At 34.1% G+C, this 20,237-nt stretch overlaps 1 protein-coding gene across 2 annotated transcripts in view; it reads right to left on the bottom strand.

The window, feature by feature from the left end:
- LOC109708815 (phosphatidylinositol 4-kinase alpha 1) overlaps window positions 1-20,237 on the bottom strand; it is a 69,258-nt gene that overhangs the window by 31,256 nt on the left and 17,765 nt on the right. For both annotated transcript variants that reach the window (XM_020230653.1, XM_020230660.1), the window contains exons 16-18: window positions 14,814-14,950; window positions 14,549-14,702; window positions 13,147-13,413 (exon numbers count right to left, since the gene is read on the bottom strand). In XM_020230653.1, the coding sequence (XP_020086242.1) occupies window positions 13,147-13,413; window positions 14,549-14,702; window positions 14,814-14,950 (558 nt within the window). The remainder of the gene's footprint in view (window positions 1-13,146; window positions 13,414-14,548; window positions 14,703-14,813; window positions 14,951-20,237) is intronic.

The raw sequence follows: 20,237 nt of genomic DNA, 5'->3' as shown, positions 1-20,237 counted from the left end.
GTGGGTGTCAATCTTTGATTTTTCCAGAGAACAGAGAAGGAATTCCGAATTTTATTGTTATTATGCAGTTAGTAAGTTTTTTCTGGTAGCATAGTGGATTGGTATTTTGTCGTCTTCCAATTTTCTTTCAATCGGCTCTTAGTTCTTTGTAGACACACTATTAGAGAGTTCGTTCGATACCAGAGCGTTACCTTTTTCGTCATCAAATGGGGTTGAAGAAATTCAGTCTTATTGACATTGCCTCATGGGCTTCATGTTCTATTACTCAATCCTGTATTCTGACTCCTCGCATACAAAGTGCATCTGCCGATGTGATGGTTATGTTCTTAGAGTCTTGGAGTCGTATCGCCTGAACGTGTTACCTTTTTCATGCTCGCAACTAGTAGCAAGACTTCCGCTATGAGAGGGTGGTTATACTAGGAGTTGAATCTGTAATAGAAATGCTTAGATATTGATCCAAAATGAGTTAATGTTGCTAAAATTCTTATCCAGCCATCCAAAATAATAATTTATTTAAATATACTTCTCTTATTTAAGATTTTTTAAAGTTGGAAGTGGATTGAAAATTTATTAGTCTCTAAACGCCCTTTTAAAAGGTTGGATGACGCGTTAGGCTTTGCTTGAAATTCTTCCAATTTGTATTTACTACTGCAAAAAGCCTCCGGTTCATTGCTGAATGTTATTGTAGGACTGGGTTTGACTGATGGAAAATAACATCAAACATGAATTCCGCGATAAATAAAAAAGGAAACCGACATCAAACAAAAAACAACTATATATTTGTTTTAATATAAATAAATTAGATAACTAATAGTATGAAAAAGTGATGTAGAGAAGTAGTGATCACATTTAGTTGGAGAAAACCTACAGTTTGAATACATTAATACAATCTTAGAGCATTTTTCCCTTGTATTTGGAATGAGTACAGGGAAATATACGTCAGGCTAGAGTCATGGTTTGTGTTTCACTAATCATCTCTAAAATGCATGCAATGTCTGAAAGTAATTTATTATTAACATCATTCTAGTTGCAAGTTGCTTGCGGCAATCCGCTATATCATTACTGTGATTGTCTCACATTACCATTGCATGCATGTTTTTATCGATGATTAGGGGTAGGTAGGAGCTAGGAGGGATATTAAACTAGGATCATTCATGAGAAGATAGGGCTAGAGATAAGAGGAGGGCTCTATAAGTAGGGAGGAGAAGAGCCTGGATAATGCGAGAGAAGGAAGAGAGAAGGCACAAGTAGCTGGTTAGACCTATTACGAAGAATGTGTGTGAATTGCATGTGTACAGGTGCAATTAAGCACACTACATTGAAGCAATGAGGCCGCCACCCCACCAATTTAAGGAAGACTTCCTAGTCTAGTTGAGTGATTCCACTTCATGTTATTGTGTTGTTATTATATAGAGAGTCCAGTTGTGTGCTTGTTATAAGCATGGTGCACTCAGTGCTAGTTAGAAGTCGTTTTGATGCGGGACTTTTGAATCGGACAATTTGCTTTGTTAGGACCTGATCTGAGTATGAAAGTATCTAAAAAATAAATTTCGTAATTTTTGATATCATTATTAAGTGATCGAAAGGCTCTAAATCAATGGCTGGAATAAAATCTACAAAAAATAATGATTACACATTAAATTTGGATCAAAGGTTTGATATTTGTTTTATTATTGTTATAAAATTTTCAATACAAAATTTCATGTCATTTGAATATTTCTACATCGTTAATTGCAAACGGCTCACGTTACGACTATTAAAATTATTGGATTTGGACCTTTTGACACTTGCGTGAATGTATTGAAATTGCCCAAATTATTTTCGAGGACTTTCAACTCTTAGATCAAGTTGATGAACCAATTGTCGATTCGAAATCCCAGCATGAAAAGAATTGATAGTTCACGAGGCCAGCGTGCTTCTAAAAAGCATTGTTGGAGTGTATGTGCAAATGCCCGTCGCAATTTAATTTTAGTAGTTTTTGATGGGATTTGAATGGGCTTATGTAATGAAAGCATGCTATAACTTCAGTGTGATCTATCACCTATATATATGTATTACAGAGCCTTGACTGGCTATTGCATAGTAATGGCTCGAGTACTTGATTTGTTTTCAATTGATAGAACTTTCAATTGCGATGGTTAGTGAAATGATCTTACACATTTACTATCTTGTGTTTATTTTTAATAAGAAATTGATTTCATCTTTTTTTACGGATTCAACGACCGATATGGTAAAGGGGTCACAAAATGTAATTTTAATAACCGATAGTGTTTTTGCGTGTTTAACGTTTAACTGGTATAAAGAGTCCAAATCAGCTAATGTTTGTTAGAAAATTCTTTAAAAAATATTTAAAATAAGATTAGACTGTAGATTTAAATAAAAATTGTAGTATCATCATTTTTTGATAGGATATTTTTTTAGCATTTCATTTTTTGTTAAATGAAATTGACGAAACAAATCGGAAAAAGCGAGAACTTGATTTCAGATGTTTAATAGTTTAGTTCATATGTAACGTGTGATCGTCGATTTGAGCTCTATTCATCGAAAACATCGGTAGTAAATGAGCCGTTACTATTGAGTATCTAGTAAAGCTCATTATATAATATACATTATATGTATACAGTATACATATGTGTAATATATGTATAATATGTATATATATGTACATTTATTATAGAATTGAGTCCGTTGTTATATTTTTAAAAGTACAAGTTATGGTGCTTGTAGATTTTTAGCCATTGGATTAATAGATATGCGTTAGGATGATTGGGCGCCCTAGGGTTGAGTGGTGGTTGTTGAATAGTATAATTAATGCTTGAAAATGATCGAGAGTAGTCTAACGCTAAAAAAACTTACAAGCATAAGTGATGGTGTTTTAAAGACATGTTGGATCCATATATTATATACATATATGTTTACATTTATTAATAGTACACATATATATATGTGTATACATATATTGTACACATATATAATATAATATACACTATATTATTATATTATTATATATATGTTGTATTATGTATTTATATGTTATTTATAGGCTTGTGTGCTTTTAGAGCACGGTGACCTCCGTGTTATTCAGTTGTTTCAGATGTTGGACTCCGAATCGACATATCGTGTGCGTAGCTTGAGTTATTGAATACCTTGGAAATAAATTTTGCAATTTTTCATATCATTTACTTTGTTTCAAAGGTCCCAAATCAACTTTTAATGGTGCACTATGGCCTCCGTGCTTCGAAGTGGCGTTTCGAGTGTTGGGATTTGAATTCGGATTGAGTTCGTAGATTTGATCTAGAGTATTTGAAAGTATCTAGAAACAATTCGTCATTTTTCGAATAATTTACTAGTGAGTGGAGGACCCCAAAATCAAATTTTAATGTTCATATTGAGCGTTTTGCGATTTTCTATACAAAAATATCCAAAATTTTTAAATTTAATAAAAAATTTCTAATCGGTTTTTTTTTATACTATATAAAACAAGAAAATATCTTTGATCTAAATTTTAAGGTGTCCATATCATCAATTTGTGAGATTTTATATTTTTACTGTTGTTTGAGCTCTTTTGCTCATAGTGTAAAAATATCGTAAATATGAAATTATTTTTTACGGTACTTCAAATGTTTGATCAAGTCTGACGGACGTTAATTGTTCGATGTTGGGAAGTCCAGCATCGAACTGACTTGGTGGCATGAGTGCACCATGTTATACCAAGCACCAGGTAAACTCTAATATATAATATATATTATATATATTATATAATAATTATAGAGTAGTAGAGAGAGAGGGGGGATGGTATGTGGCCGGAGATGTGTGTGGAGCAGTGAGAGGAGAGGAGAGAGGAGAGGGTCCCGTTAACTATACTTTTATGAGTACAATCACTTATTTACTATAAATTTTCGGCCGTTAGTTACCTTTCGCCTTTCTATCCGTTTAGATTTATGTTATTCAACAGCACACTCAACGTAGGGGACCGAACTATTCTATCCTAACCCACGTCCTTTCATCCACGTAGCGGACTCTAATATACATATATGTTATATATGGGTATAGTAATATATGTATATAGAGTCTGGGCTACTATACTTACGAGTTTATGATCGCTTCGTATCATCTTAAGTGTTTCGTGATGGAGTTTCGAAATCAACGATACTCCGTGAAATTATGATCAGAATATTGGCTCTAAAAATAATTTCTTATTTTTCGAAAATAGATATAAAGGTCTAATCAGCGGGGCATAAAAATGAACTGGTCAAATCGAACGACGTCTAAAATAGATGATCCAATCCTTCAATTGTAGGATCGGGTTTTTAATGTTTATCTAGTTAGTGAATTGATTTTTCTATCAAAATTCAACTTGTTTCGATTTTTTCTACACGTTAAATCTAGCAAGTATGCCATATCCGCACGTTAAATTTCAACATTTTGAGATCTTTAATTTAAAGGCATGATGTCAAAATTATAAATTCAATTTCTAGAATTTTAAATGCTCTAGATACATTTAACGTATTTATTGTCGATTCGAAAGCTCTATTATCAAAACGACTTATGGTACGAAGGGCTTATACTTTAGAGTACAAGTAGGGAAGGCTATATATTTATATTATATAGAGTCGGCTACTATGCAATCGTAGACGGACGCTCCTTGATAATCCCAAAAAAGTTGGTTTTCGAATGATGTGCTTAATCGGATGATCGCTTTCCACGTTAGACTTGATTGACTATGAGGTATATTGAACTAAATTCGATTTTTTCGAATCATTTACTAGTGATCAAAAGATTCTCAAAGTGACATTTTATGGGATGTGGATGTGTTTGTGAGTTTAACGGTGTAATAATCCAAATGCGATGAATTTTATAGAAATTCTTTTCATATTTTAGAAGTAAGATTCGATATTGTCTTGAATTTAAATCTTTTTATATCTATTTTTCATGAGATTTTTTTTTAGCACGTTCAATTTTAGACTCTTGTTGAATAGGTACATTGATACCGAAAATGGAATTTAGTTTCTAAATCCTTTCAATAGTGTAGATTCGTTACGAGCCGAATCGTGATTTGGAGCGCATCATCGAAACATAGTAGATAGAGTGCTCCGTGCTACGATAGTGTATAGTAGCCTAGTTTATATATATATATATATGTATATTATTATAATTATAGAGTTGAGGTGGATTTTTTCGTCGGGATCTAAGAAATTGGATCAAATGCTTGGATTGGGTCAAACAAACAAGATGGGCCTTGGTTATGAACGGACATACGTTGAGAAGGATTCAAAATCAACTTCTAAAGTCTCAACAATTTCGAAAGAGAAGGTATGTCATAAATGTGGCATGAAAGGACACATTAAAAGGAATTGCTCAAATAAGGAAACGAAGAATCAATCGGCAATGTCTAAACCTCAAGTGACATCAACTACAACTCGACTTCCTCCGCGAAATCAAAAGAGAAATCAAGTGAGTCGGGTACTTCAAAAGAATCAAACTTCTAAACCTCAACGCAAAGTTCAACCAAAGCCTCAAGCGACGAAACGACCAACGGTTGATCAAAAATCTAAGCAAACGGCACCGAACGTCGACAAGCCGAGAAAACAAAAGATCCGACAAGTTTGGATCCGGAAAGGTGATATCTTTCCTTGCTTCTCGTCTTAGTTGTTTTATTGTTTATGTAATGCTTGTTTGGTGCTTATTGCATATTTTTAATCATTGCATTACATGTTTAGACGATTTTTGGTGCTTTGGTTTTTATTCGGTTAAAAAATCATCTTTGAGGAAAGGTATCTGGGAATTTCAAAATTTTTGAGAGAGGAGATGATTGAGAATCATTATGTTGAGGAGAGAAATTTTTCAAAATTGTTTTAAACGGTGTTTAACATCACAATCATATTAAGTTAAATTCATATTAATTATCGTTTTTACTCCACTCTTTATTATTTTGACGATAATTTGATATATAATTTCTTAATGCATATATTCATCAAAATTTTGTAATCAAATTTGATCTCTTGATGATTAATCTATCTCGGTTGTGTGTGTTGAATATGATATATGGATATTCGCTAATAGACTAAAATTTGTCAAAATATTTTCAATTGTGAGATTGTCTAATTTAGGGGGAGTTCGAATTTAAAAAAAAAAAGGAAAAACTCCGATATTTAAAAGATGTGGAAAGAGTTACATTCAAAAGGAGTGTGAAAACTGCCACCACATGTAGGAAAGAGCTACCATCCCGGTCGTCCGGCAAGTGTGTGAAGCTACCACATGAAGATTAAATTGAGTAACCGAAAAAGGTTAAAAAAAAAATTGAATATTTTAGAATTTTCGGGGTTATAAGGTGGTAATTTGAAAAAATGCTCAAAGAGCCACCCCCGGTGCCATATTAGTTAAATCTCTATTTTGAACATATTGCGATAAATTGGTGTCAATTTTGTTGAGTTTCTAAAAAATCATTTTTCATCAACTTACATCTTGATGGTTTTGAATCATTAGATTATTTTCGGTAACAAATTTTGGTGTTTCGATGTATTTTGAAATCTTATAATATTTTATCTTCATCATAATGATTTTTGGAGTAAAGTCCTTAATTTATATGAAATTAATTTAAGTTTAAAAGGTTTTTAAATTCAAATTTTCAAAATCTGAGAAAGTGTACCGGTACAAAATCCCGTACCGGTACAAATTACTGTAGCCGCGGGTTATATAACCGGATACACGTTTCGATTCTCTCCCAAATCTTCATCAAAACCGCATCTTTCTTCTCCTGAAGCTCCTAGGCGACGATCTCCTTCAGATTTACTGCTTTTCACGTGGATTTGTAAGTTGTTTGCTCGGATTTCTGTGTGAATCAGGATTGTAGGTTTTGAAGTATGTGTTCGCGAGATTGAATTCGGTGGGTTATGTAAGCTTAGATCTCTGTTTGCGATCGTCTCTTTTGATTGAATTGTGTTTGTCTTGGTGAGAGTCAATCGAGACTTAAGCATTATCATTGGCTTCGCTCGCAACACTGTATACACTCAGACACAGGTTATTTTTTTCGCATGATCTATTTTATAATAAGCTGCGCCATGGTTTATTCGTTCTCGTTATCGTGGCTTTATTTTTTTTTATCGCTCTTCTTTGTTTCGTATGGATTTTATTGTACTGGGATCTTGGTTAGAAATAGCATTTTTGTTAATGAATATGGCTTCAGTGTCTACTTAGAATATAATTTGTGTTCACTGTGGTGTGTAACAAGATTGTTTTTTTAGAGAAATTTCCTGCTCTTATGCATAGGTATAAGTTTATGTAAGAAAATGCACTTTATCTGATTTCGTGATGTGTACTCATACTGTGGTGATGTCTGGTCTGAACATGTCTATTTGGAGTGCTGTGTGTTAATTAGGTTTTTAGGTAGCGACAACATAGTGTATGGATTTTAAACGGAGAGTTTAACTAGCTTTATTGGATTGATCTCTGATGGCTCATCTTTCAAGTGATTAGATCCTGAATTATCAAGCGAGTGGATAAATAGGGACGATAACCATATATTATTAGATATACGTTAGTATGTGAGAAAAGCAGAGAGTGTTCTGGAGGCGTGCTATATGAAGAGAAAGAATTGACGCGGAGCTCAAGCTAGGTCTCTTATTGTTGATATATGGATTGCATGTTCGTGACGAATATAACCATTTGGGGGCTCGTCGCTTTGTTGTCTGCGGTGCCGCTTCGTGGGCTTGATTTTTGTACGTAACTGGCCAATTTGCTGATAGTTCGATGATTATCGTTCGTCGGTGACCGTTGTATAGCTTCCACTCTGAAATAATTTTAAAAGTATATCTTAGAAAAGTGAGTCGAGCTTATATTGGCCTTTCAACTTATCGCGTTGTCAGATTGTGCCCGGATATGGTATTATATGCCGATGAAGGGTTATTCTGGATATATTATTATGAGATGTATTTATTGTCTTGCTCTGGGCATGATGTTATTGCGGATCCCTAATGCGAAAGCTTTTCGTTGTGTACAGGGGTTCTCAGTTCCTTATTTGTGGCCACATCGATTTTATATGGTCGCTTTATGTATCGTAATTCCCGGAGTTCGGGTTGTATGATCGATGAAGCGTGGCGGATATTGATTTTATCCGAACTGAGAACTGACGAACAAATTTGGTATTCTTGGATAGAGCTAAACGGAATTGATGTTGGTCGAGGATAATCGTGAGTTGAACTTATTGTGTATATTAGAAAATATATAGTTCGAGTTATAGAAAAGGATTTAGGATTCACGATCTCATCTGCATTGTTGAGTTACGACTACAAACGAATTCGTACTGATTGGCACTAGCCTCAATTACGTATTATTGATATGTGTTCGATATTACCGTGCCTATTTTCTATTACGATTAGTGAAATGTTTTCGGTCTTAAATGCTCATCATTGAGATTTTGAAGGTGTATATTCTGGTTATGATCTTTATATAATTTTTTATTGTTCAGAGTGATATATGTGTGTATTATTAGGTTTATGTAATACATTATATGTGAGCTTTTGAGAAAGAGAGAATTAGACTTTGTTCGGAGGGGTTTCAGATTTTTTCTAGTGTGGTTTCGGATTTTGTGGTGATTGAGCTTATGTTAACACAAATTGGAACGAAAAAGAATTCTTGGATGTTCGTTTGCTGCTTTCTGTATCTTCTTGGACATCCTGAGGAACTGGCGGATTGAACATCAATATTCCGTTTCTTATGTGGCAACGAATGGTTCATGTCATACAGTCTCAGGTTCGACGTGATCTACTTCCGTTTCCATTGTTGATCACGAGGATTCTTCAAGAACACGGAGTTGACGTGTCATGTGAGAAATATGAATTTGGACTTGGACCTATTGATGCTGTAACTTGGGCAAAGTCAAGGAGCACATTGAAAACTTTTCAACAAACCAAAGGATTATCCAGAGGAGCTTCTAGTTCAGCACCTCCACCTCGAGCAGCGCGTGAGGGATCTTCTAGCTCAGGGGGAGTGATTACTGTCGAATCCCTTCACCATGAGGTGCGCTCTATGAAGAAGAAATTAGCACATCTTGCTAGAAAGGTGGAGATAGGATTGAAGAGGATGATGGAGAAAATGGGGTGTAGGCATGATGATATCTTTCCTACTGAGCCTACCTACACTACCTATACCAGATCGACTTCACGACATCCACTCATTCCACCGTCTGGTAACACTACTGAGGCTGGAGGGTCTGGAGCTGGTGCAGGAGATGATGATGATGATGGCGAGGACACGAAGTGATATTTCGAGGAGAAGAAGGAATAAAGAACAAAGGGGGAGAAGAAGCGTGAATTGTAAGAATGTCCAGAATTTAACTTTCTATATCTTTTTGGATAAATTGTTTTGCAGGAAATCAAGACTTCAAGACTCCTTATTGCGTCTAAGTCATAGAGTCTGTTTTAGGAGTTTTTGATGCAAGTTTAAGTTTCAAATTGTATTTGGATTACACGCGAGGAGTTCAATGTTTTGGTGATGATAATTGAACTTCGTTTTTTCTTTAAATTGTAATTTTTGAGTTTGTGTGAGTTTTGTCATGAAATTGCCAAAGGGGGAGATTGTTAAGTCTTGTGTGTTGGCAAGTTTCGTGAAGTGAGTCGGAGTCTTGAAGAATCGGTGCGTATTGTCGAAGATCGAAGAACTCAAGATTTCGAAGAAGTTGGAAAACAACTCACACTGTGAATCACGATGTCCAGGTAAAGTGTTAATTCATGATTATGGTGATTCATACTTAGTTGTAGACATTAGAATCATAATATCAATGTCTAACGGATTAGAAAGTGCATCGGAACTTTGCAAAACCCGAAACGGCGAAAATTTGCAAAGTGTACCGATACAGCATCAGAAGTGTACCGGTACAAAATGTGTACCGGTACGGCCATAGTGGATGTAACCGGTTTCACTGTTTCGTCAGGTTTTTCGTTCCGTCATCGTGTAACCGGTGACAGCCTAAAGTGTACCGGTATACAGTGTAAAATCGTGAAATCTTTCTAATCCGACTCCAATTTATTCTAAAGTTTATAAATAAGCTATTGGGCTTCTCTAACATATCAAGCATCACGAAAATATATATTTGAGAAACCCTAAAGGCTCGGATTTCATCTAAAACCTATTTTCTACAAAAAGCCTCTTTTAGGTCAAATCGAGAGATTGGATTTTCATATCAATATGTCGATTTGATCTCCGCTTTGCTTTGGAGTTCGCTTCCCTGGTTTTCATCGATACTCTAAGCGAAGGATCACCATACACATGATGTTCTTCATGATGGCGTCGTGGATTCGGCGGGTTTGACGGCGGTTCGTGGATTCGGATCGTGGGCTCGTGGATTCGAGTGGCGTCGTGGATTCGGCGTGATTGAAGCTTCGTGGATTCGAAGTGGAGGCGTTCGTGGATTCGAACGTGAGGGCGTGGACAACCCGGAGGATTGCGCGAGATCCATAGGAGGTTAAGAGAGGTTGAGTCCGTGGAGTCGGTAATCACCTTGTAATCTTTTCTCTTAGTGGATTATTTTTTCGCATGTTGGTTCCGTGGGTTTTTCTCCAAATTGGAGTTTTCCCACGTAAATCTCGGTGTGATTTTTATTTTCCGCATTTATTTTTAACTCATTGAGATTTGTGGTTTTTGGTTACTTTCACCTATTCACCCCCCTCTAGGTGATAGATACAATCTATATAGATCCTTGGGCTCCTCAAAACTTTCATATGTATACATATATGTATATGTATATATGAGCTTTACTAGAATACTATCAATAGTAAACGGCTCGATTTACTACCGATTTGTTTTCGATGATAGAGCTTCCAAATCGACGATCAGCACCGTTACATATGATCTAAACTATTTAAACTATCTAGAAATCTAGTTTCACGCTTTTCCGATATTGTTCTCGTCCATCAAGTTAGCAAAAAATGAATGGCTGAAAATAAATATCCTTCAAAAAATGATGATACAATTTTTGTATTTAAGATCTACAGTCTAGATCTTGTTTTAAATAGTTTAAAGAATTTTCTAACAAAAATCTAGCTGATTTGGACTCTTTTATACCGTTAAACGTTAAACGAGCAAACACACATATCGGTTATTAAAATTACAGATTTTGTGACCCTTTGATCATTCGGTCGGTGATGTCAAAAAAGCATGAAATTTAATTTCTAGATAGTTTAAATGGTGTAGATCATGTTCAACTATACCGATCGTCGATTTGAAAGTTCTATCATTGAAAACAAATCAGTGGTAGACCGAGCCATTTACTACCGACAATAGCCCAGTCAAGCTCTGTATATACATATATATAGGTGATGATTCCACCTGAATGTTTATAGCATGCTTTCATTAGCATAGAGCCCTTCAAATGCACATCAAAACTACTAAAATAATTGCGACGTGCATTTGCACATACACTCAACAATGCTTTTAGAAGCACGCTGGCCTTCGTGCTATCAAGTCGTTTTCAATGCTGGGATTTTCGAATCGACAATTGGTTCCGTTAAATTTGATCTAGAGTATTTGAAATACCTCGAAAATAAATTTGGCAATTTTTCAATATCATTCACCAAGTGATCAAAAGGGTCCAAAATCAATAATTTTAATAGTCATGTGAGCCGTTTGCAAATTTAACGATGTAAAAATATTCAAATTATATGAAATTTTGATTGAAAATTTTTTATACAATATAAATCAAGATCAATACCTTTGATCTAAAATTTGTATCGTATCATTACTTTTTGTGAGATTTTTATTTCCAGCCATAGATTTTGAGCCCTTTCGATCACTAGATGAATGATATCAAAAAATTACGAAATTTATTTTTTAGATACTTTCAATACTCAAGATCAGGTCTAACAAAGCAAATTGTCGATTCAAAAGTCCCAGCATCGAAAACGACTTAATAGCACTGAGGCCACCATGCTTATAAAAGCACACAAGCTGGACTCTATATATACACACACAATAACATGAAGGTGGAATCCTCAACTAGCTTAGGAAGCTCTCCTTAAATTTGGTGGGGTGGGCCTCATTGCTTCAATTACTGGGCTGATTGCACCTGTGACACATTGCAATTCACACACTATTTCTTCAACTAGCTTAGGTGGAATCCTCAATAACATGAAGGTGGAATCCTCAACTAGCTTAGGAAGCTCTCCTTAAATTTGGTGGGGTGGGCCTCATTGCTTCAATTTACTGGGCTGATTGCACCTGTGACACATTGCAATTCACACACTATTTCTTCATGAACTAGGTCTACCAGCTTCCTTGTGCCTTCTCTCTCTCCTTCTCTCTGGCATTATCCCAGGCTCTTCTCCTCCCTCTCTATAGAGCCCTCCTCTCTATCTCTAGCCCTATCTCTCTCATTGAATTGATCCTAGGGTTCACATCTCCTTCCTAGCTCCTACCTAACTCCCTATCTCGATTAAACATGCGAATGGCAATGGCAATGTGAGGACAATCAGCAGTAATGGGATATGCGGATGGCGCCAATGAGACTTGCAAGCTAGGATGATGTTAATAATAAATGTGCTTTCAGATTTTGCATGCGTTTGTTGGAGAGGGATTTCAGTGAAACCCAAACCATGAGCTCTAGCACTGACTATTTTCCCTGTATCATTCCAATACAAAGGGGAAAAATGCTCTAAGATTGTATTAAGGTATTCAAGAACTGTAGGTTTTCTCCAACTAGTGTAGATCACTACTTGCTCTAACATTCAAACTTTTTCATAGTATTAGTTATCTATATTGTATTTATATTAAAACAAATATTATAGTTGTTTTTGTTTGGATGCGAGTTTCCTTTTTTATTTTTAGTGCGGTAATTCATGTTTGATGTTTTTCCATCAGTCAACCCATCCATACAATTAACCAGCAATGAAATGGAGGCTTTTTGCAGTAGTATATACAAAATTGGAGAATTTCAAGCAAAATCATGAAAGCCGCGTCATCAACCTTTAAAAGGGCGCTTTAGAGAAAATAAATTTTTCAATCACTCCAACTTTAAATCTATAAGATGGAAGTATATTTTAAATAAAATTAATTAATTTGGATGGCTGGATAAGAATTTTAGGCAACATTAACTCATTTGGATCAAATATCTAAGCATTCTATTTAAAGATTAACTGACCTAGTATAACTCACCCCTTCATCATAGCGGAGAGCTTGTACTAGTTGCGGCATGAAAAAGGTAACACGTTCAGGCGGATACGACTCCAAGACTCTAAGAACATAAGCCATCACACGCAGATGCCCTTTGTATGGAGGAGTCAGGAACTCCAGGGCTTGAGTAATAGAACATGAAGCCCAGTGCGGCAATTGTTGCAATAAGACTGAATTTTCTTCAACCGCCTTTGGAGTGACGAAGAAAGGTAACGCTTCTGGTATGGTACGAATCTCTAATATGTGTGTCTACAAAAGAAACAAGAAGCGTTGGAAAGAAGATTGCGAAGACCAAAATACCAATCACTGCTTACCAGAAAAAATTGCTAACTGCATAAAATAACATAAAATTCAGGAATTCCTCTGTTCTCTGGAAAAATTCAAAGATTGGACACCCATCTGAAAACGTCGACACTAGAAAAGCGGTCATTTAGTATCTTCTTTTGATGTTAGAGTACGTTGATATGGAGAACTTTTAACAGATTCCCTAACATTTCTTTTTCTTTTTCATTATTTAAATGAATAGGAACCCATGAAGTTTTTTAAAAATTTGCAGCCAAACAATTCCCATTTTTTAGTTGTTTATGAAATAAAATAATTAGGTGCCTCGTTTCATCATATCACTGCCCTTTTTTTTCTTAACACTAAGTTTCTATAGTTTGATATACCAATGGAACGACTTTCCTCTTATCATTATGGTTGGTTACTGATGGATGACAACTTGTTTAAAAAAATTTCTGTAAGTACAAAATAGTTACTTTCAAGTTTTTACATTTGGTTGCCAAACAAACACCTTGGATGTAAGGATTGCAAACAATCCACCATCCCTTTCTACATCATTCTACATAAAAACTCTATTTTAAAAAGTAAAAAAGGGCAGCAATACCAACCGAGGCCTTAGCTTTGCAGAATTACTCATGCTGCCTCAGACTCGCTGTGGTAAATGTCATCTTTCAACACTAATGGCATATTATCTCTACCAGCTAACTCATGACAACAATTTTGTTCCTCTGAAGAACTATTATCCTATTTTTATTGTTACTTATATCATATGTTAAACGTCATTCCATCAATTAAGCAGTTTATTAACTAACTTGCTGTGCTTGGGTTGCTAAATAAGATAGAAAGTATAAAGAGGGGCTTCCGTAGATAAATCTCAAATTACAATAAATCTTCTGTTTTGGATCCCTAATATAGTGGATAGTAAACAACAGCAAGACCTATAGGAATCATATGATTTTCACCTGTTATAGTAATAGTTTTGGCCCAGTATCAGAAACAGGTAGAAAAAGCTTTGCCTTTAAAGTTGAAAACTCATTTTTAGGGTACGGTGGAACAAAAATAAGGTACAGAATTGAGTTTTCTAGAGCCAAAGGAAAATTACTTGAACCAACTGGGTAACTTCAGCTGTCACAGTTGAATTAGTAGGAAATCTTGCAGTTAGAGAGAGAGCGATACGAGGATCCACAGCAAATGCAGTTCTAACATGCTCAATCCATTTATCCGAGCTAATTTTGCTGCGAGATGAAGTGCTTTCCCTGTGGATAAGCATACAGAAGATAGTACATAATGTGATACCTATGAAAAGATAAGCAGGCAACATGACCCAAAATAGAAAAAATGGAAATTGATAATTCACTAAAAAGTACTTCAAATTAATCGGTTGTGCCCAGACTTCAAGCCTGTCAGCTTCATGCTGGCAAAGCATTAAAAGCAACTGCTTGCGCTTCTCCCGTCCAAGAGTGTAATTGTTCATCATACCCCAAACAGGATGGCAAAGATCAGCCTGCAAAGAGTGAAAAAGAAAGAAAAAATTAAAAGAAATTAAGAACACCAATGAAACAACTTTTTCGGAGATTTTACAGGCATTTATTAACAGGCATGTATATATATATATATATGCTGAAGGTGCAGTTCTCACAAAAACACCACACCTTAGATTGGGGAGTAATCCAATATATGGGATCATATATCAGTAAAAGCTTTTAAGAGGGGCATTTTTGTTAGTACAAGGGTAAAAATACAAGAAATTTAGTTTTTGCAGCACATATATGAAAATTCAGATTTTGCAGGGTGTATGCATATATATATATATTTATATATATATATATATCTATATAATATATATATATATAATATTATGAGAGAGAGAGAAGAGAGGAAGAGAGAAGCGCAATGCTACTATACTATCTAGAATGTGGCTCCAAGGACTATAGTCTCGTTTTTTCACTTAGAGTTCAAAGTCGACGATCTACACCGTTAAGCATGATCTAGGATATTTGAAATATTTAGAAACATAATTTTAATATTTTTTTTGATATTGTCAATCGCTTTTTTTTATATTATCTACCTTGTGGTTAAATCATGTCAAAATGAACGATGAAAATTGAACAAGATCAAAAATGCTGACCTTCACTAGATAGTTTAAAATATTTTCTATCAAAAAATCAGTAAGTTTAGATTTTTCTACACTGTTAAACTACAAACTCATCATGCTAACCGATGAAAATTGAAGATATTTAGATGATTTGATTATAAGGCAAACGATGCCGAAAAAATATATAATTTATTTCTAAAAACTTCAAATACCCTAGATCAATTTTAATGGTGTGGATTTTCGATTTTAACACCCTAAGGCTGAAAACAAGACTATAGTACCAAAGCCCCTATACTATCGATTGTATAGCAGCATTGCTCTCTCTATCTCCCTCTCTCTCTCTCTCTCTCTCTCTCTCTCTCTCTCTCTCTATATATATGTGAATAAACTTTGGGCCTGTCGATTTTCTCTTTCCAATAACAACCTCATATTTTTAAAATACACCTACACTTCAAATGCCACTTAATTTTTTATTCAATGTTAATTTTTTAACAATTTTTAACTTACCAACTAACATAACTTAAGTTTTTAAATTAATTTATCTTCAATAGATAAGCAAAAATTAAATTTTATCAACTATAATCCTTTCTATTTTTTTTGCCACATTACATGATTATAATCAAATAATCATTAAAATTCACATATAAAACTATTATTAAAAAAAATTATGTTGTATAAAGAGTGCAATGCAAATACCCCTTTATTCTTAAAATACATTATTTAAAATACACTTATACTAAATTTTTTAATTAATTTAAATTTAAAAAACAAAAATAAACTTTAAATAAACTAAACATAATTCTTACCTCTTTTTCTGTCAAAATAATTGATTGTAATTTATAAAATTAATTAATTTATCCAATTTCCAAGTAATATTTCTAAACATTTTAAATTTTTTAAAAACAAATAGTGCATTGCACACGCACTTCTACTATTATATATATATATATATATATATATATATAGAGAGAGAGAGAGAGAGAGAGAGAGAGAGAGAGAGAGAGTCTGAACTAGATAACTATTGATGCAGAAAGGCTTTTTTGCTATCAAGTTTTTAGCTTTAGAATCAATCATTTCATCATTTCTAACCATTGGATAAATATTAATAACTATAATGGGACCGCTCAACGCTAAGGGCTAATATTATTGTAAACTACAATTTCATCAGGGTTAAAAACTTGATAGCAAAAAGACTTTTTACTATCAATTAGTATTGCAACCTAACTCTCTCTCTCTCTCTCTCTCTCTTCTGCTCTCCTCTCTCTCTCTCTCCTATATATATATATAGAATTGGGCTAGAATACTTCTAGTAGTAAATACGAGAGTTTACTTCTTCATCATTTCCGTCTATGAGAAATCCGAATTGATGATCCACACTATTAAACTTGATCTAGGCTATTTGAACATCCAAAATTTCAAATTTCACGATTTTTTGGATATTATTTGCCTACTGATCAAGTGGTCCCAAATTCACTTTATATTAGCCATTAAAAAATGTTAATTTTGAGATTACTCAAATACTAGGCAAATGATGATGTTGTAAAATCGCAAAATTTGAAACTAAGAAGTTCAAATAGCCTAAATCAAGCTTAACGGAGTAAATCGTCAATTTGGATTCCTGTTGCCGGAAACGATGCGGAAGCAAACTCTCCTATTTACTTTTAAAATCACTCCAACTGAACCCAAATATATATATAGAGCCAGGTTCCTATAATATCTATAGTACCGGCGCTCCGGCACTATAGCCTTGTTTTCGATCTTAGGGTGTTCAAATCAACGATCCACCCCGTTAAAACTGATCTAAGGTATTTGAAGTTTTAGAAATAAAATTTTATATTTTTTCGACATAGTTTACTTAATGATCAAACCATTTCAAAATTGCCAATTTTCAATGGCTACCATGGCGTGTTTGCAATTTCACAGTGTAGAAGAATCTAAATTTATTCAAATTTTAATAGAAAATACTGTAAACTATCTGGATCAAGGTCGGCATCCTTGATCTTGAATTCAAAAGTCCTATTCTCAAATTTTAAAGATTGTTCAATTTTCACCGCTCATTTTGACATGATTTACACAGTAAACAATGTCAAAAAAAATTAAAATTTTATTTATAAGAACTTCATATATCCCAGATCATATTTAACTGTTGATCGTTGATTTAAACACCCTAAGATCGAAAATGAGACTATAGTACTAGAGCTACGATACTATAGATAGTATAGTAGCCCTGTTTTATATATATACGTTGAGCTAGAATGCTATCAGTAGCAAACGAACTCCGTTGCCATCCATTTGTTTTCGATGATGGATCCTCCAAATCGACGATCAGCGCCGTTGAACATGACCTTTACCGCTTGAAGTATCTAAAAACCAAATTTCAAATCTTTGACATCATTGACCTAATAATCAAAGGATTTCAAAATTTGTAATTTTAATGGTCAATATGAGGCATATTCGCATTTAATGGCATAAAAAAATCCAAAGCAATTGAACTTTGGTTAGAAAATTCTTTAAACTATTTAAAACAAGATCTATACTCTTGATCTTGATTATAAGATTCCTATCATCACCTTTTAAAGGATATGCGTTTCCAGCCGTTCATTTTTTGTCCACTTGATGGACGAGAACAATATCGGAAAAACATGAAATTTGATTTCTGGATGCTTCAAGTGGTATAGATCATGTTTAACGGTGTCGATCGTTGATTTGGAGACTCTATCATCAAAAACAAATGGGTGGCAACGGAGCTCATTTGCTACTAATAGCATTCCAGCTCAACTCATATATATATATATATATATATATATATTAGCTAGAATACTCTCAGAGTGGTGCTTTGAAGTTTATAGCAATTGAATAGTAAGAATTAGGGTGAAGATGATGTGGTAGGTGGTGGTACGTGGAAATGTGTTATCCATAGGAGTATTAGTAATTAAGGATAATCCAAGTGCTAAGACGACTTAGAAGCACCAAAGGGTTGCGCTTCTAAAAAGTATTCAGCTCAATTCCTATATATATATTAATATATAATATATATATATATCTATATATCATAGTAATAAGAACTAGGTCTACTATGCTATAATCGCACCCAAGTCATTGCGTGCTACCCAAGTTTTGGCCATTGGATTTATGAGATGTGTTGTTAAGGATATGTGGGCCCCTAGGGTTAGTGTGTGTTGTTGAAATAGTATGATCAAACTGGGTGAAAATGATCTAAAAATAGGTAGATTAATACGGCGAAAACTTAGGTCATGACCAATGTTTTGCGTGGCTAGTAATACCAATAGTTAGGCCGCATCTCTATATATATATATATATAATATACGATATATATATATAAGAGAAGAAGAAATAGTAGCTAGAATACTCTCAGAGTGGTGCTTGGAAGTTTAAGCACATTACGAATAGATAAGAATTAGGGTGAGATGATGTGTAGGTTGGTAGCTGAATATGTTTATCACAAGGATATTAGTAATTAAGGATAGATCCAATGCTAAGAGACTTAGAACACCAAAGGGTTGCGCTTCTAAAAGTATTCACTCAATTCCTATATATATATACTATATAATATATAATATATATTCTTATATATATAAGTAATAAGAACTAGGTCTACTAATGCTATTAATGCAGCCAAGTCATGTGCTACGCAAGCTTTGGCCATGGAATTATGAGATTGTTGTTAAGCATATGTGGCCCCTAGGGTTAGCTGTGTGTTGGTAATATAGATCAAATGGATTAAAATATCTCAAAAATAGGTAGATTAACGCGAAAATTAGGTCACTGACCAATGATTTCGTGCTAGTAATACCATAGTTAGCCGCATCCTATATATATATATTATAAATACGATATATATATATAAGAGAAGAAGAAATAGAGAGAGAGAAAAGAAATAAGAGCTAGCTGGTATACATCGATAGCACGAGCGTCTCCGTCTACCATAGATTGTTCAATGAACCGGCTTCCAAATTCGATACGATCAATCCGTAACTAATCTACACTAATTAAAGAACATTTGAAACTAAATTTCATGATTTTTAGATCATTTGCAGTGATCAAAAGGTCTCAAAGTTAGACAATTTTAATGGTAAAATTGATCGTTTGTAATTTAACGGTGTAAATCAATCTCAAAATCTAATAAAATTTATAAAAATTCTTTCACATATTTAAAATAAGATCAATACCATCTGATCTTAAATTCAAATCTTATCATTATTTTTATGAGAATTTTTATTTTCAGTCAGTTCATTTTTAGAGATTTTGTTTGATAGACTAAATGATAACGAAAAATTTATGAATTAGTTCCAAATACTTTTAATAATGAGATCAATGTCTAACAGAGCATATCGATCGATTTAGAAGCCAGGCATCATTGAAAACAACTTGTACTACAAGCCTCCCATGCTAGCCCAATATATACGACTACTCTAATAATATATAATAACAATATAATTATAGATTAAAGAGAGCAGAAGAGAAGTAGTCTCGTGTCTAATTAGGACACGAAGCCTCCGGCTCCTAAACCATTTTCGATATGGAAGCTTCTGAACGACGATCGCTCCGTTAGACTGATAGCTTATTGAAGTAAACTTAGAAAATAAATTTTGCGATTTTCGATAATCATTTTACATGAACGATCGGAAAGGGGTCACAATCAACAACTGAAAATAAAAATCTCACAAAAAATGGT

Source organism: Ananas comosus, linkage group 1 (genome assembly GCF_001540865.1).
Source record: "Ananas comosus cultivar F153 linkage group 1, ASM154086v1, whole genome shotgun sequence".
In the NCBI taxonomy this organism is placed as follows: domain Eukaryota; kingdom Viridiplantae; phylum Streptophyta; class Magnoliopsida; order Poales; family Bromeliaceae; genus Ananas; species Ananas comosus.
This window is presented reverse-complemented; position numbering and strand designations above follow the sequence as displayed.